At 36.5% G+C, this 27,313-nt stretch overlaps 1 protein-coding gene across 1 annotated transcript; it reads right to left on the bottom strand.

The window, feature by feature from the left end:
- Positions 1-703: 703 nt before the first annotated feature.
- On the bottom strand, positions 704-26,599 carry LOC128553396 (mucin-2-like). The gene is made up of 18 exons (XM_053534539.1): positions 26,272-26,599; positions 25,378-25,854; positions 24,171-24,333; positions 9,531-9,880; positions 8,991-9,434; positions 7,729-7,941; positions 6,945-7,304; positions 6,475-6,702; positions 5,898-6,287; positions 5,462-5,721; positions 3,902-5,357; positions 3,362-3,481; positions 2,883-3,235; positions 2,432-2,758; positions 2,203-2,255; positions 1,420-2,012; positions 1,069-1,245; positions 704-810 (listed from the first exon to the last, which is right to left on the bottom strand). Exons 1-18 carry the CDS (start codon positions 26,597-26,599, stop codon positions 704-706), a joined length of 6,399 nt encoding a protein of 2,132 aa, XP_053390514.1.
- Between the last annotated feature and the right edge of the window lie 714 nt (positions 26,600-27,313).

Raw genomic sequence — 27,313 nt, 5'->3', positions numbered from 1 at the left:
CTTACTTTCTTGACTTATGTATACATACTCAAAGTTATATTGCTGACCTACAAAAGGTCTTAGCCAAAGATAGTAATATACTATCTATATAGAATATATACAGTTATATTACACTTATAAGCGGAAAAGCTTCGATGCTATATGTGCTGCAGGAGAATACAAACCGAATTGATTTAATTTTAAATATTTGTGTTGATTTATTATATAATTAGCAGAAGTAGGAAGTGTATCAGTGTAAAAATATCAAATGATATGATTACTGTTTTTAGCTATTAATGGACTATTCAAATCACTCTGCGTCCGTGGTCCGTCGTCCTTCCGTCCGTTAACAATTTCTCGTTATCGCATCTCCTCAGAAACTAATGACAGTAAAGTTGGTAGGCAGTTGGTAGTTGGTAGTTGAACATTCGAATAACCAAATACTTACTAGTTGCCAGTTGGTTATTCAAAATGTATTAGCAAGTCCGATTACCTTTTCAAACATAATGATAAAAAAATTCATTCTAATCCTTGTTTTGTTCTTTAATATTAATCTTCATTTCTTTAAATGCATTCAGCAGTCTCAAAAAGTACCAGGAGAGCAAGTTGCCAATTCGCGATATGTTTCAGAAAAGCCCATTTTCAGACACAAATGGAAAAAATCCTTCAATTTAACATTTAATATGTTCTTTCATATCAATATCCGACATTTTCAACATAAAGATCAGTCTTTAGTACTAGTAGTTGGAGCAGCTGTTGTAGTACTTGTGGTAGGAAGAGCTGTTGTAGTACTCGTGGCTGGTGCTGCCGTTGTAGTGCTTGTAGTTGGAGCTGCTGTTGTAGTACTTGTGGTAGGAACAGCTGTTGTAGTACTTGTGGTTGGTGCTGCCGTTGTAGTGCTAGTAGTTGGAGCAACTGTTGTAGTACTTGTGGTTGGTGCTACAGTTGTAGAACTTGTGTTAGGAGCAGCTATTGTAGTACTTGTGGTTGGATCTGCCGTTGTAGTACTTGTGTTAGGAGCAGCTGTTGCAGTACTTGTGGTTGGAGCTGCCGTTGTAGTACTTGTGTTAGGAGCAGCTATTGTAGTACTTGTGGTTGGATCTGCCGTTGTAGGACTTGCGTTAGGAGCAGCTGTTGCAGTACTTGTGGTTGGAGCTGCCGTTGTAGTACTTGTGTTAGGAGCAGCTGTTGTAGTGCTTGTTGTTGGAGCAGCTGTTGTAGTACTTGTGGTTGGTGCTACCGTTGTAGAACTTGTGGTAGAAGCAGCTGTTGTAGTACTTGTGGTAGGAGCAGCTGTTGTAGTACTTGTGGTTAGTGCTGCTGTTGTAGTACTTCTAGTTGGTGCAGCTGTTGTAGTACTTGTGGTAGGAGCAGCCGTTGTAGTACTTGTGGTTGGAGCTGCCGTTGTAGTGCTTGTAGTTGGAGCAGCTGTTGTAGTACTTGTGGTTGGTGCTACCGTTGTGGTATGAGGATCTGTTGTAGTACTTGTGGTAAAAGCAGCCGTTGTAGTACTTGTGTTAGGAGCAGCTGTTGTTGTACTTGTGTTAAGATGAGCTGTTGTAGTACTTGTGGTTGGTGGTACCGTTGTAGAACTTGTGGCAGAAGCAGCTGATGTAGTACTTGTGGTAGGAGCAGCTGTTGTAGTACTTGTGGTTAGTGCTGCTGTTGTAGAACTTCTAGTTGGTGCAGCTGTTGTAGTACTTGTGGTAGGAGCAGCCGATGTAGTACTTGTGGTTGATGCTGCCGTTGTTGTACTTGTGGTAGGAGCAGCTGTTGTAGTACTTGTGGTAGGAGTCGCTGTTGTAGTACTTGTGGTAGGAGCAGCTGTTGCAGTACTTGTGGTAGGAGCACCTGTAGCAGTACTTGTGGTAGGAGCAGCTGTTGTAGTACTTGTAGTTGGAGCAGCTGTTTTAGTACTTGTAGTTGGAGCAGCTGTTTTAGTACTTGTAGTACTTGTGGTAAGAGCAGCTGTTGTAGTACTTGCGATAGGAGCAGCTGTTTCAGCACATGTGGTAGGAGCACCTGTTGTAGTACTTGTGGTAGGAGCAGCTGTTGTAGTGCTTGTAGTTGGAGCAGCTGTTTTAGTACTTGTGGTAGGAAGAGCTGTTAGAGTACTTGTGGTTGGTGCTACAGTAGTAGTACTTGTGTTAGGAGCAGCTATTGTAGAACTTGTGGTTGGATCCGCCGTTGTAGTACATGCTTAAGGAGCAGCTGTTGTAGTACTTGTGGTTGGTGCTACCGTTGTAGTACTTCTGGTAGGAGGATCTGTTGTAATACTTGTGGTAAAAGCAGCTGTTTTAGTACTTGTGGTAAGAGCAGCTGTTGTAGTACTTGTGGTAGGAGCCGCTGTTGTAGTACTTGTGGTAGGAGCAGCTGTTGTAATACTTCCGATAGGATTAGCTGTTGCAGTACTTGTGGTAGGAGCATCTGTTGTAGTACTTGTGGTTGGAACTGCCGTTGTAGTACTTGTGTTAGGAGCAGCTATTGTAGTACTTGTGGTTGGATCTGCCGTTGTAGTACTTGTGTTAGGAGCAGCTGTTGTAGTACTTGTGGTAAGAGGAGCTGTTGTAGTACTTGTGGTTGGTACTACCGTGGTAGAACTTGTGGCAGAAGCAGCTGTTGTAGTACTTGTGGTAGGAGCAGCTGTTGTATTACTTGTGGTTGGTGCTGATGTTGTAGTACTTGTAGTTAGTGCAGCTGTTGTAGTACTTGTGGTCAGAGCAGCCGTTGTAGTACTTGTGGTTGGAGCAGCCGTTGTAATGTTTGTATGTTGGAGCAGCTGTTGTAGTACTTGTTGTTGATGCTACCATTGTAGTAGTAGTAGGAGGATCTGTTGTAGTACTTGTGGTAAAAGCGGCTGTTATAATACTTGTGGTAGGAGCAGCTGTTGTAGTGCTTGTAGTTGGAGCAGCTGTTGTAGTACTTGTTGTTGGTGCTGCCGTCGTACTACTTGTGGTAGGAGCAGCTATTGTAGTACTTGCGATAGGAGCAGCTGTTGCAGTACTTGTGGTTGGAGCTGCCGTTGTAGTACTTGTGTTAGGAGCAGCTATTGCAGTACTTGTGGTTGGATCTGCCGTTGTAGTACTTGTGTCAGGAGCAGCTGTTGTAGTACTAGTGGTAAGAGGAGATGTTGTAGTACTTGTGGTTGGTGCTACCGTTGTAGAACTTGTGGTAGAAGCACATGTTGTAGTACTTGTGGTAGGAGCAGCTGTTGAAGTACTTGTGGTTGGTGCAGCTGTTGTAGTACTTGTAGTTGCTGCAGCTGTTGTAGTACTTGCGATTGGAGCAGCTGTTGCAGTACTTGTGGTTGGAGCTGCCGTTGTAGTACTAGTCGTAGGAGCAGCGGTTGTAGTACTTGTTGTTGGTGCTACCGTTGTAGTACTTGTGGTAAAAGCAGCTGTTGTAGTACTTGTGGTAGGAGCAGCTGTTGTAGTTCTTATAGTTGGAGCATCTGTTGTAGTACTTGTGGTTGGTGCTGCCGTTGTAGTACTTGTTGTAGGAGCTGCTGTTGTAGTACTTGTGGTAGGAGCAGCTGTTGTAGTACTTGCGAAAGGAGCAGCTGTTGCAGTACTTGTGGTAGGAGCACCTGTTGTAGTACTTGTGGTAGGAACAGCTGTTGTAGTACTTGTAGTTGGAGCAGCTGTTGTAGTACTTTTGGTTGGTGCTGCCGTTGTAGTACTTGTTGCAGGAGCAGCTGTTGTAGTACTTGCGACAGGAGCAGCTGTTGCAGTACTTGTGGTAGGAGCACCTGTTGTAGTACTTGTGGTAGGAGCAGCTGTTGTAGCACTTGTAGTTGGAGCAGCTGTTTTAGTACTTGTGGTAGGAGCAGCTGTTGTAGTACTTGTTGTATGTGATGCTGTTTAAGGACTTGTAGTTGGTGCAGCTGTTTTAGTACTTGTGGTAGGAGCAGCCGTTGTAATACTTTTGGTTTGAGTTGCCGTTGTAGTGCTTGTAGTTGGAGCAGCTGTTGTAGTACTTGTGGTTGGTGCTACCGTTGTAGTACTTGTGGTAGGAGGATCTGTTGTAGTACTTGTGGTAAAAGCAGCTGTTGTAGTACTTGTGGTAGGAGCAGCTGTTGTAGTACTTGTGGTAGGAGCAGCTGTTGTAATACTTCCGATAGGATTAGCTGTTGCAGTACTTGTGGTAGGAGCACGTGTTGTAGTACTTGTGGTTGGAAGTGCCGTTGTAGTACTTGTGTTAGGAACAGCTATTGTAGTACTTGTGGTTGGATCTGCCGTTGTAGTACTTGTGTTAGGAGCAGCTGTTGTAATACTTGTGGTAAGAGGAGATTTTGTAGTACTTGTGGTTGGTGCTACCGTTGTAGAACTTGTGGCAAAAGCAGCTGTTGTAGTACTTGTGGTAGGAGCAGCTGTTGTAGTACTTGTGGTTGGTGCTGATGTTGTAGAACTTGTAGTTAGTGCAGCTGTTGTAATACTTGTGGTAAGAGCAGCCGTTGTAGTACTTGTGGCTGGAGCTGCCGTTGTAGTGTTTGTAGTTGGAGCAGCTGTTGTAGTATTTGATGTTGGTGCTACCATTGTAGTACTTGTGGTAGGAGGATCTGTTGTAGTACTTGTTGTAAAAGCAGCTGTTGTAGTACTTGTGGTAGGAGCAGCTGTTGTAGTGCTTGTAGTTAGAGCAGCTGTTACAGTACTTGTGGTTGGAGCTGCCGTTGTACTACTTTTGGTAGGAGCAGCTGTTGTAGTACTTGTTTTAGGAGCAGCTATGTTAGTACTTGCGATAGGAGCAGCTGTTGCAGTACTTGTGGTTGGAGTTGCCCTTGTAGTACTTGTGTTAGGAGCAGCTATTGTAGTACTTGTGGTTGGATCTGCCGTTGTAGTACTTGTGTTAGGAGCAGCTGTTGTAGTACTAGTGGTAAGAGGAGCTGTTGTAGTACTTGTGGTTGGTGCTACCGTTGTAGAACATGTGGTAGAAGCAGATATTGTAGTACTTGTGTTAGGAGCAGCTATTGTAGTACTTGTGGTTGGATCTGCCGTTGTAGTACTTGTGTTAGGAGCAGCTCTTGTAGTACTAGTGGTAAGAGGAGCTGTTGTATTACTTGTGGTTGGTGCTACCGTTGTAGAACATGTGGTAGAAGCAGATATTGTAGTACTTGTGGTAGGAGCAGCTGTTGTAGTACTTGTGGTAGGGGCAGCTGCTGTACTACTTGCGATAGGAGCAGCTGTTGCATTATTTGTGGTTGGAGCTGCCGTTGTAGTACTTGTCTTAGGAGCAGCTGTTGTAGTACTTGTTGTTGGTGCTACCATTGTAGTACTTGTGGTAGGAGGATCTGTTGTATTACTTTTGGTAGGAAGAGCTGTTGTAGTACTTGTGGTAGGAGCAGCTGTTGTAGTGCTTTTAGTGGAGCAGCTGTTATAGTACTTGTGGTTAGAGCTGCCGTTTTAGTACTTGTCTTAGGAGCAGCTGTTGTAGTACTTGTTGTTGGTGCTACCGTTGTAGTACTTGTGGTAGGAGGATCTGTTGTAGTACTTGTGGTAAAAACAGCTGTTGTAGTACTTGTGGTAGGAAAAGCTGTTGTAGTGCTTGTAGTTGGAGCAGCTGTTGTAGTACTTGTGGTTGGTGCTGCCGTTGTAGTACATGTTGTAGGAGCTGCTGTTGTAGTACTTGTGGTAGGAGCAGCTGTTGTAGTACTTGCGATAGGAGCAGCTGTTGCAGTACTTGTGGTAGGAGCACCTGTTGTAGTACTTGTGGTTGGAGCTGCCGTTGTTGTACTTGTGGTTGGTGCTCATGCAGTTTAATCTTTAATTTGTTTTACATATCAATATCAAACACTTTTAACATGTAAATCTGTCTTTAGAACACTAAGTTGAACCAGTTGCCAATTCGCATGTGAATAACCAACTGCCTACTGGTAGGCAGTTCGTTATTCGCCATTTTCAAGACAGTCATTTTTAGCCTACTTGTGGTAGGAGCAGCTGTTGTAGTGCTTGTAGTTGGAGCAGGTGTTGTAGTACTTGTTGTTGGTGCCGCCGTTGTTGTACTTGTGGTAGGAGCAGCTGTTGTAGTACTTGCGATAGGAGCAGCTGTTGCAGTACTTGTGGTTGGAGCTGCCGTTGTAGTACTTGTGTTAGGAGCAGCTGTTGTAGTACTTGTGGTAAGAGGAGCTGTTGTAGTAATTGTGGTTGGTGCTACCGTTGTAGAACTTGTGGTAGAAGCAGCTATTGTAGTACTTGTGGTAGGAGCAGCTGTTGTAGTACTTGTTGTTGGTGCTGCTGTTGTAGTACTTGTGGTAGGAGCAGCCGTTGTAGTACTTGTGGTTGGAGCTTCTGTTGTAGTACTTGTTGTTGGTGCTCATTCAATTTAGTCTTTAATTTGTTTTACATATCAATATCGAACACTTTTAACATGTAGATCAGTCTTTAGGACACTAAGCTGAGCCAGTTGCCAATTCTTCTGTGAATAACCAACTGACTACTGGTAGGCAGTTGGTTATTCGACATTTTCAGACAGTCATTGTTAGAGATGCCGTTGTAGTGCTTGTAGTTGGAGCAGCTGTTGTAGTACTTGTTGTTGGTGCTACCGTTGTAGTACTTGTGGTAGGAGGATCTGTTGTAGTGCTTGTAGTTGGAGCAGCTGTTGTAGTACTTGTGGTTGGTGCTGCCGTTGTAGTACTTGTTGTAGGAGCAGCTGTTGCAGTACTTGTTGTAGGAGCAGCTGTTGTAGTACTTGTGGTTGGAGCTGCCGTTGTTGTACTTGTGGTTGGTGCTCATTCAGTTTAGTCTTTAATTTGTTTTACATATCAATATCGAACACTTTTAACATGTAGATCAGTCTTTAGAACACTAAGTTGAGCCAGTTGCCAATTCGCATGTGAATAACGAACTGCCTACTGGTAGGCAGTTGGTTATTCGACATTTTAAAGACAGTCATTGTTGGAGCTGCCGTTGTAGTGCTTGTAGTTGGAGCAGCTGTTGTAGTACTTGTTGTTGGTTCTACCGTTGTATTACTTGTGGTAGGAGAATCTGTTGTAGTACTTGTGGTAAAAACAGCTGTTGTAGTACTCGTGGTAAGAGCAGCTGTTGTAGTGCTTGTAGTTGGAGCAGCTGTTGTAGTACTTGTGGTTGGTGCTGCCGTTGTAGTACTTGTGGTAGGAGCAGCTGTTGTAGTACTTGTGGTTGGAGCAGCTGTTGTAGTACTTGTGGTAGGAGCAGCTGTTGTAGTACTTGTGGTAAGAGGAGCTGTTGTAGTACTTGTGGTTGGTGCTACCGTTGTAGAACTTGTGGTAGAAGCAGCTGTTGTAGTACTTGTGGTAGGAGCAGCTGTTGTAGTACTTGCGGTTGGTGCTGCTGTTGTAGTACTTGTAGTTGGTGCAGCTGTTGTAGTACTTGTGGTAGGAGCAGCCGTTCTAGTACTTGTGATTGGAGCTGCGGTTGTAGTACTTGCGATAGGAGCAGCTGTTGCAGTACTTGTGGTAGGAGCACCTGTTGTAGTACTTGTGGTTGGAGCTGCCGTTGTTGTACTTGTGGTTGGTGCTCATTCAGTTAAGTCTTTAATTTGTTTTACATATCAATATCGAATTTTTTTTTAATATGTTGATCAGTCTTTAGAACACTAAGTTGAGCCAGTTGCCAATTCGCCTGTGAATAACCAACTGACTTCAGGTAGGCAGTTGGTTATTCGACATTTTTCAGACAGTCGTTGTTGGAGCTGCCGTTGTAGTGCTTGTAGTTGGAGCAGCTGTTGTAGTACTTGTTGTTGGTGCTGCCGTTGTGGTACTTGTGGTAGGAGGATCTGTTGTAGTGCTTGTAGTTGGAGCAGCTGTTGTAGTACTTGTGGTTGGTGCTGCCGTTGTAGTACTTGTTGTAGGAGCAGTTGTTGTTGTACTTGTTGTAGGAGCAGCTGTTGTAGTACTTGCGATAGGAGCAGCTGTTGCAGTACTTGTGGTAGGAGCACCTGTTGTAGTACTTGTGGTTGGATCTGCCGTTGTTGTACTTGTGGTTGGTGCTCATTCAATTTAATCTTTAATTTGTTTTACATATCAATATCAAACACTTTTAACATGTAGATCAGTCTTTAGAACACTAAGTTGAGCCAGTTGCCAATTCGCATGTGAATAACGAACTGCCTACTGGTAGGCAGTTGGTTATTCGACATTTTGCACACAGTCATTGTTTTGGTCGAAAATGATAAAATAAATCATTCTAATCCTTGTTTTGTTCTTTAATGTTAATATTTATTCCAATAAATGCATTCAGCAGTCTCAAAATGCCCCAGGAGAGCCAGTTGCCAATTCTCGATGTTTCAGAAAAGCCTTTATTTCAGACACAAATCCATAAATTTATTCAATTTTACAGATATTTTGTTCTTTCATATGAATATCCGACACTTTCAATGTATAGGTCAGTCTTGGAAACACTCTGGAGAGCCAGTTGCCAATTCGCTTTGGCCGAAAATGATAAAAATCATTCTAATCCTTGTTTTGTTCTTTAATGTAAATATTTATACCTTTAAATGCATTCAGCAGTCTCAAAAAGCACCAGTAGAGCCATTTGTTAATTCGCGATGTTTCAGAAAAGCCTTTTTTCCAGACACAAATGCATAAATTAATTCAATTCAACATAATTATAGTTTTTTTGTTCTTTCATATCAATATCCGACACTTTCAATGTATAGGTCAGTCTTGGAAACACTCTGGAGAGTCAGTTGCCAATTCGCGTGCGAAAAACCATCTGCCTACTGGTGGACAGTTGGTTATTCGATATTTTACAGATTTATAGTACATTGTTTTGGACGAAGATGATAAAAAGTTCATTCTTATCCTTGTTTTGTTCTTTAATGTTAATATTTATTCCTTTAAATGCATTCAGCAGTCACAAAAACCACCAAGAGAGCCAGTTGACAATTCGCGATCTGTTTCAGAAAAGCCTTTTCCAGTCACATATGCATAAAATAATTCAATTTAACATTTATTATGTTCTTTCATATCAATATCCGACACTTTCAACATAAAAATCAGTCTTTAGTGCTAGTAGTTGGAGCAGCTGTTGTAGTACTTGAGGTAAGAAGAGCTGTTGTAGTACTTGTGGTTGGTGCTGTCGTTGTAGTGCTTATAGTTCGAGCTGCTGTTGTGGTACTTGTGGTAGGAGCAGCTGTTATAGTACTTGTGGTTGGTGCTGCCGTTGCAGTGCTAGTAGTTGGAGCATCTGTTGTAGTACTTGTGGTAGGAAGAGCTGTTGTAGTACTTGTGGTTGGTGCTTCCGTTGAAGTATTTGTGGTAGGAGCAGATATTGTTGTACTTGTGGTTGGATCTGCCGTTGTAGTACTTGTGGTAGGAGGAGCTGTTGTAGTACTTATGGTTGGTGCTACCGCTGTCGTTCTTGTGGTAGAAGCAGCTGTTGTAGTACTTGTGGTAGGAGCAGCTGTTGTAGTACTTGTGGTTGTTGCTGCTGTTGTAGTACTTGTGGTAGGAGCAGCCGTTGTAGTACTTGTGGTTAGAGCTGCCGTTGTAGTGCTTGTAGCTGGAACAGCTGTTGTAGTACTTGTGGTTTGTGTTACCGTTGTAGTACTTGTGATAGGAGGATCTATTGAAGTACTTGTGGTAAATGCAGCTGTTGTAGTACTTGTAGTTGGAGTAGCTGTTGTAGTACTTGTGGTTTGTGCTACCGTTGTAGTACTTGTGGTAGGAGGATCTGTTGTAATACTTGTAGTTGGAGCAGCTGTTGTAGTACTTGTAGTTGGAGCAGCTGTTGTAGTACTTGTGGTTGGAGCTGCCGTTGTAGTACTTGTGGTAGGAGCAGCTGTTGTAGTACTTGTGGTAGGAGCAGCTGTTGTAGTACTTGTGGTTGGAGCTGCCGTTGTAGTACTTGTGGTAGGAGCAGCTGTTGTAGTGCTTGTTGTTGGAGCAGCTGTTGTAGTACTTGTTGTTGGTGCTGCCGTTGTAGTACTTGTGGTTGGAGCAGCTGTTGTAGTACTTGTGGTAGGAGCAGCTGTTGTAGTACTTGCGGTAGGAGCAGCTGTTGCAGTACTTGTGGTAGGAGCACCTTTTGTAGTTCTTGTGGTTGGAGCTGCCGTTGTTGTACTTGTGGTTTATGCTCATTCAATTAAATCTTTAATTTGCTTTACATAGCAATATCGAACACTTTTAACATGTAGATCAGCCTTTAGAACAATAAGTTGAGCCAGTTGCCAATTTGCATGTGAATAACTAACTGCCTAATGGTAGGCAGTTGGTTTTTCGCCATTTTCAAGACAGTCATTTTTAGCCTAAAATGTTAAAAGCATTCATTTTTATCCTTGTTGCCAATTCGCAATAACTTTCAGATTTTTTCAGACAGAAAAGAAGAGAAGCATTCAATTGAACTTGTGAGTTGCACATATTAATATCCAATACTTTCAACATATAGATCAGTCTTAGGAAGTCAGGAGAGCCTGTTGCCTATTCGTGTGCAGATAACCAACTGCAGACTGGTAGGCTGTTTGTTATTCGACATTTTGAAAGTCATTTTGTGGTCGAAAATTATAAAGGTATTCATTTAACCCTTGCTTTATTCTAATTTTAAATTATCAAAACTTAACCCTTTAAATGCTTTCAGTAGTCTCCGAAGGTATCGAGGGAATCATTTGTCAATTTTCGAGATGTTTCAGAAAATCTTTTTTACAGTCATAAAACAGCAGAAACATTCAATTTATTCTTTAACTTGTTTTTATTAGTATGAAATATTTTCAACAAGTAGATAGGTCTAGGGAATACCATGGTGAGCCAGTTGCCAGTTCGCTTGTGAATAACCAAACGCCTACTAGTAGGCAGTTAATAAATTGACATTTTCAAGAAAGTCATTGTTTAGTCTTAAATGATAAAATATTCATGTTCAGCATTTTTTTTTGTGTCTGTTTGTTAAAATCTATCCCTTTAATTGCATTCAGTAGTCTTTGAAGGCATCGAGGGATCCAGTTGCCTATTCGCAACATTTTCCAGAAAATCTTTTTTTAACACATAAAACATACACTAATGTTTTAATTATTATTATTATCTTTTCTATCAATATCAAAAATTTTCACCAAGTAGATCAGTCTTGGGAACATATTCGCGTGCGAATAACCAACTGGCTGCTGGTAGGCAGTTGGTTATTCGACATTTTCACTCATTAATAAAATTAACATTAGCTTCAAATTCAATGATTTGAAATTTGAATTTTGAAAAAAAAAACTGACAAGCTACAAGAAACTAATTAGGGGTCCTGCCTACTTTTGAAACACTTAACCTTATCACCATAGCAGTAAAATTCCAGACCCCTGTAGAGTTATGGGGTCACAGGACGTCACAATGATGATATTGTGATTTTTTGTATCTGGATCATTTTGATCTGAACACGTATTGTTACAGATAGAATGTGTTTCGCAAATAAAATCTGCAGGTAATTGTTTATATATATAAATATATATCTTATGCGTTTTGTATTTTCTAATTAAGCACTGATATTTGATATTATTTATTATCTGAAATATATAGAGTACTATTTGAATGTACTTTCATATTCAATTTCGTCATAGTATACTGCATAATCAAGATTAAATACATAGTAAGAAATGCAATTTTCCTGTTTGCAGCCTTTTAAAAAGACTTGCTGTCTTTTAACTTTATTTTCTTATTGGCTCATGAAAATATGACACTAATGCATTGACAATAAAATTAATATCTTTTGATAAAATTGAGATAAGATTCAAGAGCATAACCATTGTTATAATGTGGCAATACTTTATGTTGTTAGATATTTAAATATAATTTATTGCATGTGGATTTTATTTTTGTTGAAGGGGCAGGGAGGGGTTTCAACACTATGCTTGAGTAGAAAGTTCTCTAACTCAACAAGTTCGTTTTAACATTTTTTCTGATTTGGAAGGTTAATTTTCTCGTGGGTTGAGCAACTGGTTTGATCGGCCTTTAACTGAAAATCTTTCAATTTTGCAATGCCTTTGAACCTGTCCTGAAATTAACTTAGGCATTTTAACCCCACAGATGTTCAGCCCTGATGAACTCTGCACATTGTTTACATTTCGATGCGTAATATCCCCATTAGCAGAACCGATTTATGACCTAAGATTCATCGTCCAGCTTGATTTATGACTTGAAACGCGATCTCATAAACGGTGTTATTGAACTTGACCTGCAGCTTTGTGTTTTCCCCGAGGATTTTCGTTGGTGATTTGCTGCCATGTGAATATATTTAATAGTATGCAGTTGGTTATTTTACATTTGTCGAAAGTTCACTATTTTTGTCGAAAGTCATAGAAGTATTCAATATAGAAACATCCAATTAAACATTTAATTTGTACTTACAAATCAATATCCGACACTTTCATTTTGAAACATTCAGGAGAGCCTGTGGCGTGCGAAAAATGTAGTCGGCATTAAATCTCCCGCATTGAGTTTACGCACGCATTGAATGTTAAACCTAACCCTAACCTTTAGTCAGTATCTAGTACACACAATACGTACGTTCATTAAATAGGGGCGATTTAAATGTTGACGCCTACATGTAGCAGTGATGCCATTTTCACAAAGTCATTTTTAGTCTAATATAAAATATAAATATTAATCCGTTTAAATACATTCATCAGTCTTAGCAAGACCAGGAGTGCAAGTTGCCATTTCATAAACCCCCTTTTCAGACATAAAAGGACAAAATCATTCAATGTCATATTTAATTTGTTCTTACATATCAACAGGATCAATATCTCACAATTTCAGATGCCAATTCGAGACATTTTTCGACCAAAACAATGCCTGTTTGTAACATATCGAATAACCAACTGCCTATCAGTAGGCAGTTGGTTATTCGCACGCGAATTTGGCAACTGGCTCTCCTAAGTTTATCCAAGACTGATCTTTACGCTGAAAGTGTCGGATATTTATATGAAAAAACATAATTAATGTTAAATTGAAGGATTTTATCCATTTGTGTCTGAAAAAGAAGGTTTTAATGAAACATATCGCGAATTGGCAACTGACTCTCCTGGTGCCTTTTGAGACTGCTGAACGCATTTGTAGGAATAAATATTAACATTAAAGAACAAAAGACTGTTGAATGCATTTAAAGACATAAATATTAATATTAAAAAACAAAACAAGGATTAGAATGAATTCTTTTATCATTTTCAACCAAAACAATGACTGTCTGTAAAATGTCGAATAACCAACTGCGCGAATTGGCACCTGGCTCTCCTGAGTGTTTCCAACTTGGAAGACTGAAGTTGAAAGTGTCGGATATTCATATGAAAGAACAAAATATATGCAAAACTGAATTATTTTATGCAAATTTGTCTGAAAACGGGCTTTTCTGAAACATATCGCGAATTGGCAACTGGCTCTCTTGGTGCTTGCTCTTTGAGACGGCTGAATGCATTTAAAGGAATAAATATTAACATTAAAGAACAAAACGAAGATTTGAATGAATTTTTGATCATTTTCGACCAAAACAATGACTGTCTGCAAATTGTCGAATAACCAGCTGCCTACCAGTAGGCAGTTGGTGATTTGCACGCGAATTGGCAACTGGTTCTCCTGAGTGTTTCCAAGACTGACCTATACGTTGAAAGTGTCGGATATTGATATGAAAGAACAAAATATATGTAAAATTGAATTATTTTATGCATTTGTGTCTGAAAAGGCTTTTCTGAAACATATCACGAATTGGCAACTGGCTCTCTTGGTACTTTTTGAGACTACTGAATGCATTTAAAGGAATAAATATTAACATTAAAGAACAAAACAAGGATTTGAATGAATTTTTTATATTTTCGACCAAAACGATGACTGTTTGTAAAATGTCGAATAACCAACTGCTTACCAGTAGGCAGTTGGTTATTCGCATGCGAACTGGCAAGTGGCTCTTTAAGTGTTCCCACAATTGATTTATATATTGAAAGTGCCGGATATTGATATGAAAGAACACAATATATGTAAAGTTCAATTATTTTATGCATATCTGACTGAAGAAGGGCTTTTCTGAAACATATCGCGAATTGGCAACTGGCTCTCCTGGTGCTTTTTGAGACTGCTGAATGCATTTAAACGAATAAATATAAACATTAAAGAAAGAAACAAGGATCAGAATGACCAAAACAATGACTGTCTTAAAATGTCGAATAATCAACTGCCTACCTGTAGGCAGTTGGTTATTCGCACGCGAATTGGCAACTGGCTCTCCAGAGTGTTTCCAAGACTGATCTTTACGTTGGAAGTGTCGGATATTGATATGAAAGAACATATTAAATGTAAAATTGAATTATTTTATTTATTTGTGTCTGAAAAATGGCTTTTCTGAAACATATCGCGATTTGGCACCTGGCTCTCCTGGTACTTTTTGAGACTGCTGAATGCATTTAAAGAAATGAAGATTAATATTAAAGAACAAAACAAGGATTAGAATGAATTTTTTATCATTAATTTTGAAAAGGTAATCGGATTTGCTAATATATTTAGAATAACCAACTGGCAACTAGTAAGTAGTTGGTTATTCGAATGTTCAGCTACCAACTACAAACTGTCTACCAACTTTGCTGTCATCAGAAACTACTGGGTGGATTTTGACCCTCCGGTGGTCACATGGTTTATATAGACTTATATAGGGAAAAACTTTAAAAATCTTCTTGTCATAACCTACAACATTCAGATTTGGACATTATGTATAGTTTTGAGTGGCTAGATGAACCTTGACATGAGTTGACCTTGATCTGGACCTAGTAATCTACTTTCACATTTCTGTAGCTACAACCTTTAAATTTGGACCACATGCATAGGTTTGTGTACCGAAATAAACTTTGACATTGACATTGACCTAGGAACCTACTTTCACATTTAATTTGGACCACATGCATAGTTTTGTGTTCCTAAATGAAATTTGACCTTGATTTTGACCTAATGACCTACTTTCACATTTCTCAAACTACAGCCTTCAAATTTGGACCACATGCATAGTTTTGTGTACCAATATGAACTTTGACCTTGACATTGACAAGTGACCTACTTCCACATTTCTGTAGCTACAGCCTTCAAGTTAGGACCACATGCATAGGTTTGTGTATAGAAATAAACTTTGACCTTGACATGACCTACTGACCTACTTTCACATTTTGAAGGTATAGGCTTCAGATTTAGACTACATGCATAGTTTTGTGTAACGAAATGAAATTTAACCTTGATTTTGACCTAGTGACCTACTTTCACAATTCTTAAGCTTCAGCCTTCAAATTTGGACCACATACACAGTTTTGTGTACTGTAATGAACTCTGACCTTGATATTGACCTAGTGACTTACTTTCACATTTCTCAAGCTACAGGCTTCAAATTTGGACCACATGCATAGTTTTGTGTTCTGAATTAAAATTTTACCTTGATTTTACCTAGTACCTACTCTCACATTTCTCAAGCTACAGCCTTCAACTTTGAAGCCGTTTGATGCATAGTTTTGCGTACAGAAATGAACTTTGACCTTGAAATTGATCTAGTGACCTACTTCCGCATTTCTCAAGCTACAGCTTCAAATTTGGACCACATGCATGGACCACATGCACAGTTTTGTGTACCGAAATGAACTTTGACCTTGATTTTGACCTTGATCTAGTCTTGAAATTTAGAACATTCAAAAATGGCTCAGTGGTGGGCGCCAAGATCACTCTGTGATCTCTTGTTAGGAGAAGTTTTTTGTGACGTTGATTTTCAGCTGGTGTCTTGATCTTGCGATCTTGAATGCTACAAGGTGCATTGTAATTGTGTTTGAGGTAACGACCACACCTCATATGGCACTTGTACTTGGTTTCCAGTCCGACTTTCAGAGCCGGGCTCTTTTTGCATAAACGGCTGTTTAAGTAACGTCTCCGATGTAAAGCACCATCACACAACATATTAGGTACTAGGGCGGTTGGTTATCTAACGCCTCAGTTTATCAAAAGTTGAAAATTCTAGTTTCGTCCAAGACTTTTTTTAATCAATCAGATAAAGAAAGACAACTTTATTCATGAATATCCAAGAACTGTGAACTATAACCAGCAGAGTTTAATCCCATATGAAGAACGTAAGTTGAGTGTAAACTTCAATGCATGACTTCAGCGTTAATTGATTTAAACTAGAGTGAATGAAATTATCACACAATTTACATACATGTATAATAGCAGAATGTGTTTCAATAAAATATTTCATCGCAAAAGATAGGAAAATGTAAACATCAAAGTTATTAAATCTCTTACCGAATATGCAAAAATGAATACTGTATTTAAATGTTGCTTAAATGAGACTGACCACCTTTAAGTGTTTTGTTATTTAATTTGAAAACATATATATGTATATATGTGTGTCTTTGTTAATCTTTTTTCATTTTATTTCTGCTCTATTATTTGAATTCAATTTAATATGATACAGTGAATAAAAACGTTGATTACTAGGTGACTTTTAGGTTGTTATTATTTCTTAATGTACAATTTTACTGTATTGTATACAATATGCGCCTGTCATAATAATAAAATCCTTACCTATTTACTACTTACTATGGTATTATGATAAATGTCGTATGCTTCTCAGTATGTACTTTCATTTTCAGTTACGACGAGTCGATCGGTTTACTCAGTTCCGGCGTTTTCTTACTTTCAGTTTTTAATTTCGCGGGTACAAGGGAAACTGAGTCATAATATTTCATAGAACGCGGCTAGTTTTTTGCGTGCAAAGTAAAGTATTTTCAAAATCTCTGTTTACACATACTACTTTTTTATTTCATAAAGACAAAAGCAATGCCTCTTTACTCAATCATGTCATATAAGTACCGCACAGTATTATGGCGTTTTTATTTTTAGCATCATATAAATAAACAATCAGTACTTAGCAATCTCTTTTAAAGGGAAAGATATTGAAAGTACATGTATAATCAATAGTTGGCTTGTTGGCGCAGTAGGTTGAGTGGATAGACATGTAATCATTTTGTAGTGATAGTCTTGATGGTTCGAACCTTGCATCCGTCATTTTTTTATTGTGCATTTAATTTATACAGACAGACAATTTTATCGTCCCTCATTACATATTTATATAATTCCTTAAACCAATACTTTCTTCAAAAGACAAAATTGTCATTGTCTTGCGGAAGTATACTACTAAATATAAAGATTTGTAGACAACTTTTTTTAGATAAGAAGTAATTCCTGCCTTCTGTATGAGGGTGTTTTCCTCATATACATAGGTCATTTTTCTTTTTTATGATATAACTGATATAAAATCTATACCAAAATTAAGTCTTAATGAACAGAAACTTTATAACCTACTATTCTTATGTCATTTCATTATTCATTTATCATTATTATAACATTACACAACTCCTGAATAACCTACAAACCCATATTCTATCCAGTGATCGCTTGAGTAATTCAAATCTTTAACTATATGTATTTGAGACTGTTATAATTAGGTTTACAAGTTGGATAGGAACTACTGGGAATTAAACTTCGACGGTATAATTTTAACATTTACATTTTATTTCAATTAGAATGTTTAAATACTTACTTCTTTGTTTTTAATTAATTTGTTTATATTAATGTCGCTGTGAACATACATGTTTACAGTATCTCTATGTAAAGAATTACAACTCCGGAGTTCATCAAATGTTTTGGAAGATTTCTCTGAAATATCTGGGGGGCGTGGTGGGGGTGGGGTGGCGGTTTATGCTCCGGCGTACGTAGGGATTTACCTGTGGGCGTGTATTGATTAAGAAAAAGGCATTTGAAATGAAGTCCTCTTCAGAATAAATGAAACTCAACTTAATGTTTCAATGTAAAACTATAACGGTCTTACGGCACTGCACATCAAAGGTTATCTAGCGAATTACTACCTCCGTACCAGTGAGAAATGTCGAGGGTTAAAATAATTACAATTTTGGTTACATTAAGTTATTGTACATAAAATTAAGTCGATTGTCATTAGTTTTGCAAGAGTTTGTTACAACGGTTATTATCTTACTTTTCTTATTTCTATTGTTTTTCAAGGGACAGCTGTAAGTACTTAAAAAGCCGACAATTTCTGTAATAATGTCCCTGATGCGAAACCAAGGTACGGGGAACACCTTAAAATCAGGACATAAGCCCTTTTTATCAATTTTGCATTAAAAGGGCATAATCAGCGAATTACTACCTTCGTTCCGTATTTAAATACTTCCTCAAGAATCTCCACTTTGAATAGCTTCTAAGTCGTCAAGCTCACTTTGAGCTTTGCCTTATTTCGCATGAACGTCTTAATGTCTATCATCTGCATGTTATATAAACATTTTTTTTTAATATTTACAAATGAATACGTTCATATTAGCAATTAATACATTTTTTCACGGTCCAGTGGCTTTTGCCATAAGCTTCAGAACACTGTATTAGAAAACTGCAATGAAATTTTAAAACAGGTTTCAGAAATGTCTATTTATGTCTACCTTGACATTTTATCCACTTTCATATCAATTCTAGTTGGCCCGGCTTCATCCTTGTTCTTTACATGCATTTTTACAAAATAGGTCGATGTGTACATGTTTTACATGCAGAATTGCTTAAATCAATAAAGTTCGACACGCTCCAGTAATTTTGCAACAAACACCAAACAAATATATGTATCGCGCCGGCATTTAAAAGACAAACATTTGTACAACAGATTTTTAGAATTAAACAAAATATATAAAAAAATGTTATGACAAGTACAATAAAAATCTCCACTGGTAAAGTTACATAAAATCGGCCATATTCTTCATGCAGCAACGGGTGCTACATCGGAATAGTAATATTATGATATAATACGCAAGGATCATACAAAACAAGAACTCTTCTACAAAGCGCACAATCTTTCGGCTTATAACCTACACTATATAGTGGGTGGGGGTTGCAAATCAAAATAATCATGTATTCCTTAAACTAAGAAAATGTAAGCAGGCGTTGTTTATTAAAGGGCACATTTGGCTTGGATAATATCATCTCCGGGTATATTGTATCCTGTTTCTCATCCGTACTAATTAATGCCCTGTCTGAAATCACTTTGTTAAGCATTCTCAAAAAATACCTTAAACCTTACCTTAAACTGCTACATCTTTTACATTCTTCTGCAATAATACACACGTTGAACAACTGCACTTACCCATTTTGAATAGAGACGATTTACAACTTACTTACCTGAAAAAACGCTACTTGTTAATGATTATGTTTATGCTATCTCAGTACTTCAGCCCGTGTTGTTATGAATGAACTGTCAATGTTAAACTTTATATCCTTGTACTGATTAAGAAAAATGTGACTTTGGATTTCACTCTTTAAATGAAATTTAAAAATGAAATTGTACCGCCTTTTAACGTTTTATGTGCACAAAACCAACACAACGATTAAAACCCAAAAATAATGGTAACGGGAAAAGCTAAGACGAAAAGAAGTGTTTAATTCGAATTTTATACCGGACTGTGTATCAGCAAAAGCATCAATTTAAATTACATTACATACGAAGGATCGGGTATAATTGGAAAGTTACTTTTGTTGTAAATTTAATATTGATTTTGTCTGATTCTTCCAAACACGTGCTTTTATTTTGCATGTGTTATATTCCGAGGTTAAAACATTTTGAAAAGTACGAAAACTGACACAGTCTAATTAGTTCTTGCTTTTTTACCAGTGACTAAAACTGGGTTTACATGACTGAGCCACAATTAGGGACTAAAGACAGAAGATGGGGGCTCACCTATGTATTGCAGAAAACGATTAGTAAGGAGAAAATGTTTTCATTGACTCTATTGTCACGTCGGGTCATAAAACCACTGGCAGTTTTTGTAAGTAGGACAAATTGAAATCGTATTGCAATAGGAAGCGTCCAAACAGAGGATGGTCAGTTCTACACTTTATCTATGACAAAGTTTCCTCTAAAAAAGCCACTATGTTAAGGAATTTTAGGCTTCTGAAAACGTACATCATATCTCCCGTTCACTCCCAATCTTATCACATGCAACTTCTTCTGATATGTATAACAATGTTCTTGGAAGAAACTCAAGAACTTCTCCTGGTAGCACTATATACACAAGTGAATACATTGATGCCTTAATGAAACTTCAAAACAGCATAAGAGAGAGGATCACTACATTCTTATTTGAAGTTCTAAAAATATCAAAAATCTTTAAAATTGAATTAAAATATTTTATTAAATTTGAAAACTGCAATATATTTTGGAGTCTTCTGCCTTAAATCGAATTTTGATGTACTTGGAAAATGTGTATATTTGATCCATTTAGTATTATTTCACAGATCCATGGCCTTGTCAATTGATGACCAAATAGTACTCTCTGAAGAAATTAGAGGACTTGTGATCAATTATAAACAAGAACACACCGTGGCTAATCTGAGAAATCGAAGAGATATGTTTTCGACTTTATCAATGTCAGATCAACAGTAAATCTTTACAAATAAAAACCTAAATAACTTGTACTCATATTTGCGTTTCAAACGTTTCACACTCGGCCGCCAATCGTTTGAAAATCGAAAAGAATGTTCTGAGTATTATTGAATGTCCTCGAATTGTCAGTATTCAGATGTTTGAAATACGTTTTACTTTAATTTGTCAACTAATAAACCCATTACATGTAATGTTTATACGGCAAAGTTATCTCCCTACTAATTTTAGTATTGAATTGCTTCGTATTGCAAATTATTACGCAGACTTACTCTAACGCAAGCGTTCTTTCTGTGGATCACTATTTCAATGAAATGGCTTTTTATTTCAATTTTGTTCAAGACTGATTGATAATGGATTATAGATCAGCGCTTTTCCGTCCGTCCGTCCGAGCTTACAAGTACAATAGGTCACTATCATAGTTCTCTTTGATGTTTACATCTTTTTTGTATTTTAAATTGTAAATATATTAAAAATCTTAAAATTAAGATTAAAGTATTTTGTTAAATTTGAAAACTGCAATATATCTGGTGGAGTCTTCTGTCTTAAACTGAATTTTGATGTTCTTAGAAAACGTGTATATTAATTGCATTAGTATTATTTCACAGACTTATGGCCTGGCCAATTGACGACCAAATAGTACCGCTTGAAGAAATTAGAGGACTTGTGATCGATTATAATCAACAGCACATTGCGGCTATTCTGAGAAATCGAAGAGGTATGTTTTCGACTTTTGGCACTGAATTTCTATTGCAAAATTATTTCTATTTTATTCAAGACTGATTGATAACAGATAAACACAATTTAAAACAAACCATGCAACAAGATCAACATATGTGGTTTGTCTTGCCTGAATGATAATTTATCCGATGTGTAAAATAATCAATAGAAAGTAATGAAGAAAAATGAACAAAAGTTGTAACATATCAGTTTGCCTTGAAATATTTGTTTTTGTTTTTGAAATATACTTATAACAATTTTTCCTTGGTAAAACACAACTTCCTGACGGTGAAGATGAACGAAATCGACACGATAGTGTGATTTATCATTTGATTGAAATATGTTTTAAATCTGCAATAAATTTTATTGGTTGGCGGATTACAATGGATCTTTTTAGCTATTCTATCTACATGTCGTAAAGACTGAAACATGATAAGAAAACAACTTAGTTTTGTAACAAGCTACTTTTAAAATGTAAATAAAAGTTTAGCATGTATAGATGTGCATAACCTAAATATCAGAAACTGTTAAAATGCCAAATGATCTTTGTATTGGGTGCAGTTTGTGACAATTGTTTAATTCTGTTACTTTGTATGTAAGAATTATACAAAATGTTTTGCTTACTGACGCTCAAGATATTAAACATTCTACGAATATGTATACTTTCTGTGAAATTAAAATAACAGGAAAGTACTATACAGTTTCGCAGATTGTGGGCAATACATTTTAATTTTCTTTTACATGACACATTACAGTTTCCTGTGTCATCATCGTTCTAGTAATAATCCTGCTCCTTGTGTTCATCGTGTACCTAATAATCAGCCATGTTTGGTAGAAAGAAAAAGGTAAGTCATGAACAGAACATTGTGTAAAGGGTTTTTTTATGTAATAAAATAATAATTATGCAAAGATGTTTAAGCAAATGTATTGAACGCCTTTGAATTATATTATGTGATATCGCGCATACATATTGACAGAAGCAATATTTTATGGTCACCAGCTAAACATAACACTAAATAAAACCCAGCAATAAGGTTTGATTATTGAGACCATTGTTAAAAATGAAGCATTCAACATAAGTGACAGTTTATTGACAAAGAATTATACCAAAATACCGTATTCATCGGGTAAAATGCACCCGCACGAAGTCGTTAACTTACGACGACTGTTACTTACAATAAAGAACTAATAATGGACAACGTCAAGTAAAAGACATCCCATGTATGACGACATAGTGTAGAATATAGTGTTCTTTCGTTAAGTCTGTTTGCTAGGATTTCTTAAATCATTTTTAAAAAGTTTTCGAAATTTCAAAATCGGCATAAAAATGAGAAAAATATAAGCATTTCAATATTTGATGAAATTGGTGGCCTTTGTTTCCTTGACAACAATAAAAATTGTTAGATTTCTAGATATATATTTGAGTTTCATTCACATATGTCTGTAAAATAGTTTTCTTTTTATACACCTTTACGAATTTTGTCAAATATACATGTAAGGCTTGTATTTCACAAGTAAAAACGAACACGAAGGAAAGAATTCAGTATTGTACCTTTTGTATGGAATATTCTCTGACTACTTTGATTTAATATGCATGACCATACGGTTCTATAAATAGCGCCCGCTCACAGACACACAGAAACACACACACACACACACGTACACAAACGCACACGCACACGCACGCACACACGCACGTAAAACTTTGCTCATTTCTATTTATTATAATAATAAACATCGACAAATATTTCAAATCTTGTTCGATAACAAAACAACCAACAAAAATATGTATATTTATTATTTAAATGAGCCTGTTCGCCACGTCAGCTCTGATCTTGCAAATTCTACTCGAGCTGAAAGCAGCATCCCAGATCAGTCTACTGTTATAAATGACCTATTTCATTTTTCCAACTATAAAGAAAAAATTCATTGTACTACATCTTGCACTCAAGCAACATTTTAAATTGATCTATTTAAAAGGGAATTCAACAGTGTGTAACGGACGTCACAAACACGCTAAAATGGCTCCGTCCCTAATCAACCATTCTCTTAAATTTCAAACAATCATATCTTTTTCAATTACGGTCCAATTTTAAAAATTCTTTCAGCTTGATGTTGGATTAGATAAGAACAGAACAGAACAGAACAGAACAGAATTTTATTAAAGACTTGTACATAGTACATCGTCATTCATAATAAACAACACAATATTATAATACATTGTCACGTTATCATGATCTTTTAAACAAACAATGATGATTATTCAATAAATAGTAATGTTTGATGATGGAGGATGAACAGTTATAATATAACATTCATAATATATTTAAAATAATTCTATCAACAAATAGGCATAAATATGTCCTTTAAATTGCTAATATAAGGCGAAAATGTTAATATTAATTGTTAACATTCATAATCATATTTCTAGTTTTAATAGATTCTTTAATATACTTTGCAAGATTTAATAATGTAGTCTTTTTATTTGTAGTAATAAGTTCAATAAATTTATACATCGATGGTCTGCTATAATAATACTTCTTAATATATTTTCTCCTAATATCTATATAACATGGGCATATTAAAATGAAATGGTATTCATCTTCAATATCTATCGTGTTACAACATAGACAATATCGCTCATTACGTGGTATTCTATTTTGCCCGTATCGGCCAGTTTGAATTCTAAGAATATGTGCAGACATTCTCATTCTTGTAACAAAAAATCTATAACTTTTAGGTAATAAATCTAAGTAACATTCATATACAAGAGTTGTTTTACAATTTTTAAAAAAATCTAACACGGCACTATTTTCAACAGATGCACGCCACTCTTGCATGTAATTATCAATAAGTCTTTGTTTAAAAATCTTTGGAAACGTTTTACAATCTAACAAACAAGTATTATTTAAACATTCAGAAAAGCCATACATATCTAATATTTTTTTTACATTCGATACCCAGTTATTTTTACCTATATTACAGTCGGATACGCCCAGCTCATAGACTTTCTTTAATATAATATTATCAGTGTTTATTAATTTGCACCAATATTTTATTATTCTCACATACCTATTAATATACAGAGGATGCCTACCTAACTCACCATAAACACTTGAATTACACGTGCTACTTCTAACGTTTAAGATCCTTTTACAAAATTTCATATGTACACGCTCAATATCTTTTGACGTATTGTGGCCCCATACTTCAGAACAGTATGACAAAATAGAGCCTACAAAAGAATCAAACAACTGACATAATAACTTTGGTTTAAAATCAAAATCTTTACAGTTACATAATAAAACATTTAAAGCTTTTAATGCTTTACCAATCAAATGTTCTTGATTTAAAACAAAACTCCCTGTGTAGTTGAACAATGTACCAAGATAATTAAAACAATCTACAACTTCTATTGGTTGGTCATTGTAAAACCATCTTTCTCTAGCAAAAATAGGCCCCCTTTTCCTAAATACAACAATTTTAGTTTTCATAACATTAACTTCTAATCCCCATTGTATACAGTATGTGTGTAATAAATCAAGGCTATTCTGCAAATCTTCCTGAGTTTTACCCATAATTGCCATATCATCGGCAAAAAGTAATAGAATTAATACAATGTCATCAATCAATAAACCCGAATTAAAATTGCCTTGCAAATACAATTCAAGGTCTTCTACAAAGAGAGAAAAGAGTATGGGCGAAATTACCTCCCCTTGACGTAAGCCTATTGCATATTGGAAAAAATCAGAATATGAATTACAGCATCTTACGCATGATTTTACTTTATCATACATATCCTTTATAATACGCAAAAGTTTTCCTTGTATGCCACATTTATACATTTTCAGCCATAATGAATTTCTACAGATGCTATCAAAACAAGATTTTAGATCAATAAATCCTACATAAAGGCGTTTATTATTATTAAGGTAATGTTGTATAACAGAGTGCAAAATAAACACAGCATCAACAGTCGACTTTCCTTTTCTAAAACCGAACTGACAATCAGAAATGACTGAATAATTATTACAAAATGTTTCAATTCTATTATTTAATATTGTAGTAAATAACTTAGACATACAACTAACTAGAGTTATTCCCCTATAATTATTTACAACGTTGGGGTCACCTTTTTTAAATACAGGTACAATAATGCCCTCTGTCCATTTGTCTGGAAAAAAACCAGACTCTAGAATAGCATTAAATACATCACAAAGATGTGAACACAATACGTCTATAGATGAAATAAAATACTCGTTTAAAAGACAATCTGAACCTGCAGCTTTGTTTGACTTTAGTGACTTTACAGCCTTCTGTATTTCTTCAAGCGTAATGGGGACATTTAATTCCTCATAACTACAGTCAGTAGAATTAAAATCATGTTCATTACAGAAAGATTTACATTCATCATTTTGTGACTGAAATACATTGTTTGACAAATTTTCGAAATATTTACTAAATTCATCTACAGATATGTTGTCTTTTGTAACGGCAGACTTCTTTTTCTTAAAATGTTTCCAGAATTGCTTAGGATTACAAAACCGTAATCGTTCAATTTCAGAGTATTTCATTTTAATATAAGCTTTCTTTTTTCTACGAATAAAATCTTTATATTCTTTTTTACACCGACAAAAATATTGCCTACTGGCTAAATTTTTACAACTATTAAAAGCACTCAGTGCGTCTAAGTATGCTCTTTTCAATGACCTACAATCAGCATCAAACCAGTCTGCATCACTTACAGAATAACTATCTGCAAATGTAACACGCTTTTTACTTCTAAAAGTTTTTGAAAAAAGTGGGTCTGCTACTTCTCTAATTAAACCTGTAAAACTATTTAACATAGTATTAATGGACCCGCGATCATTTTTATCAATATCGCTCGTAAGGCGATTAAAATCGGGCAATTTTGCGATCAGACCTACCCGGAAGCTATTTTGCAGATAATTTTCCCATTTATATCTAGTACTATCACCTTCTTCTAACACAGGTGCGCTATAATTCGTAATCAATGAAAAAGTAACGGGAGCGTGATCACTCAATTCATTTATATTTTGTATACAAAAAGAGCTTATACTAGAAAAATTATTTTCTTTTGTTATGACATAGTCAATAACGGACGCCCCGTTTTGAGAAACATATGTATACATTCCAACATTACAATCAGTACCTAATCTCCCGTTGACTAAGCGAAGATTACTAGACCGACACAGGTCAATTAATTTGACTCCGTAGTTATTATAAGTCTTATCTAAAGAGGCCCGGTCCATGTAATTGTCGGGAACATAAGAGTCATCATCAAATGCCTGATTTATGCCATCGTAAATAATGAAATCATGTTTAACACCAACTCTGCTGTTAAAATCTCCAGCTAAATACACTGAGCCTAGAGTTTCATAGAGACTAACATCATTTTCAAGGCACTCAAAAAGGTCCACATTCACTGTATTGTAGGCAGGTGAGTCTTCACCCCATAGGTAAACGCCACAAATATACATATCATTTTTTGTATGAAAAAACGTTTTATCTAATTTTATCCAAATTAAAGTGTCATACCTGTTTTGAATAACAGAAATACCTTCCGAAATTGCTTCTTTATAATATAATGCTATTCCACCACTCGATCTTTTTGCTCTGCGATGCTGAAATTTTCTATAAAAGTTATGGGATACATAATCTGATAATTCAATATTACTGTCTTTAGTAGCGAATGTCTCATACAAAAAAATGATGTCATGCTTTAATAAAATGTTCACGAGTTCAGTATCGCCTCTTTTATCTTTGCCTAATCCATTAATGTTCCATGAAAGAATTTTAAGTTCATCTCCGGCGAACTCCTATTCCCTGACTGGTTTTCCATCTATGTATAGGGTATCGTAAGATATCCATGCAGTCTTGCCTTGTTCCCGGGCAGCTTTCATCTTAGGAACGAGTTTTTTCCTTTTGTCGACAACTTCTTTCGGGAGCTGTTCGTTGACAAAGTACGGTGTACCGGACAGGGTCTTCCATTGTTTGCGTACAAGCTCTTTCTCTTTGTACAAAGTAAACTTCGCCACAATACTGCGACAGCGCCCGTTTGCATTACTACCCATACGATGTACTCTCTCGAAAGATATTTTATCGACAAGGTCCTGCGCAATTTTCATTTGTTCAGTCATAAATTGTCTTAATTTACTTTCTGTTTCCTCATTTTTTTCTGCAGGGGCCTCCGG

The sequence above is a fragment of the Mercenaria mercenaria genome, unplaced genomic scaffold, assembly GCF_021730395.1.
Source record: "Mercenaria mercenaria strain notata unplaced genomic scaffold, MADL_Memer_1 contig_3782, whole genome shotgun sequence".
Taxonomy (NCBI): Eukaryota; Metazoa; Mollusca; class Bivalvia; order Venerida; family Veneridae; genus Mercenaria; species Mercenaria mercenaria.
The sequence above is the reverse complement of the archived record's forward strand: the minus strand, read 5'-3'. Positions and strand labels throughout refer to the sequence as shown.

Coding starts and splice junctions, on each gene's coding strand:
- LOC128553396 (XM_053534539.1), bottom strand. CDS start 26,599: ATGTATATTTGTGGCGTTTACCTATGGGGTGAAGACTCACCTGCCTAC. Junction 5,722..5,897: donor AACAGCTGCTCCTACCACAA/GTAGGCTAAAAA, acceptor AAACTGCATGAG/CACCAACCACAAGTACAACA. Junction 811..1,068: donor AACGGCAGATCCAACCACAA/GTACTACAATAG, acceptor CTACAACAGCAG/CTCCAACTACAAGCACTACA.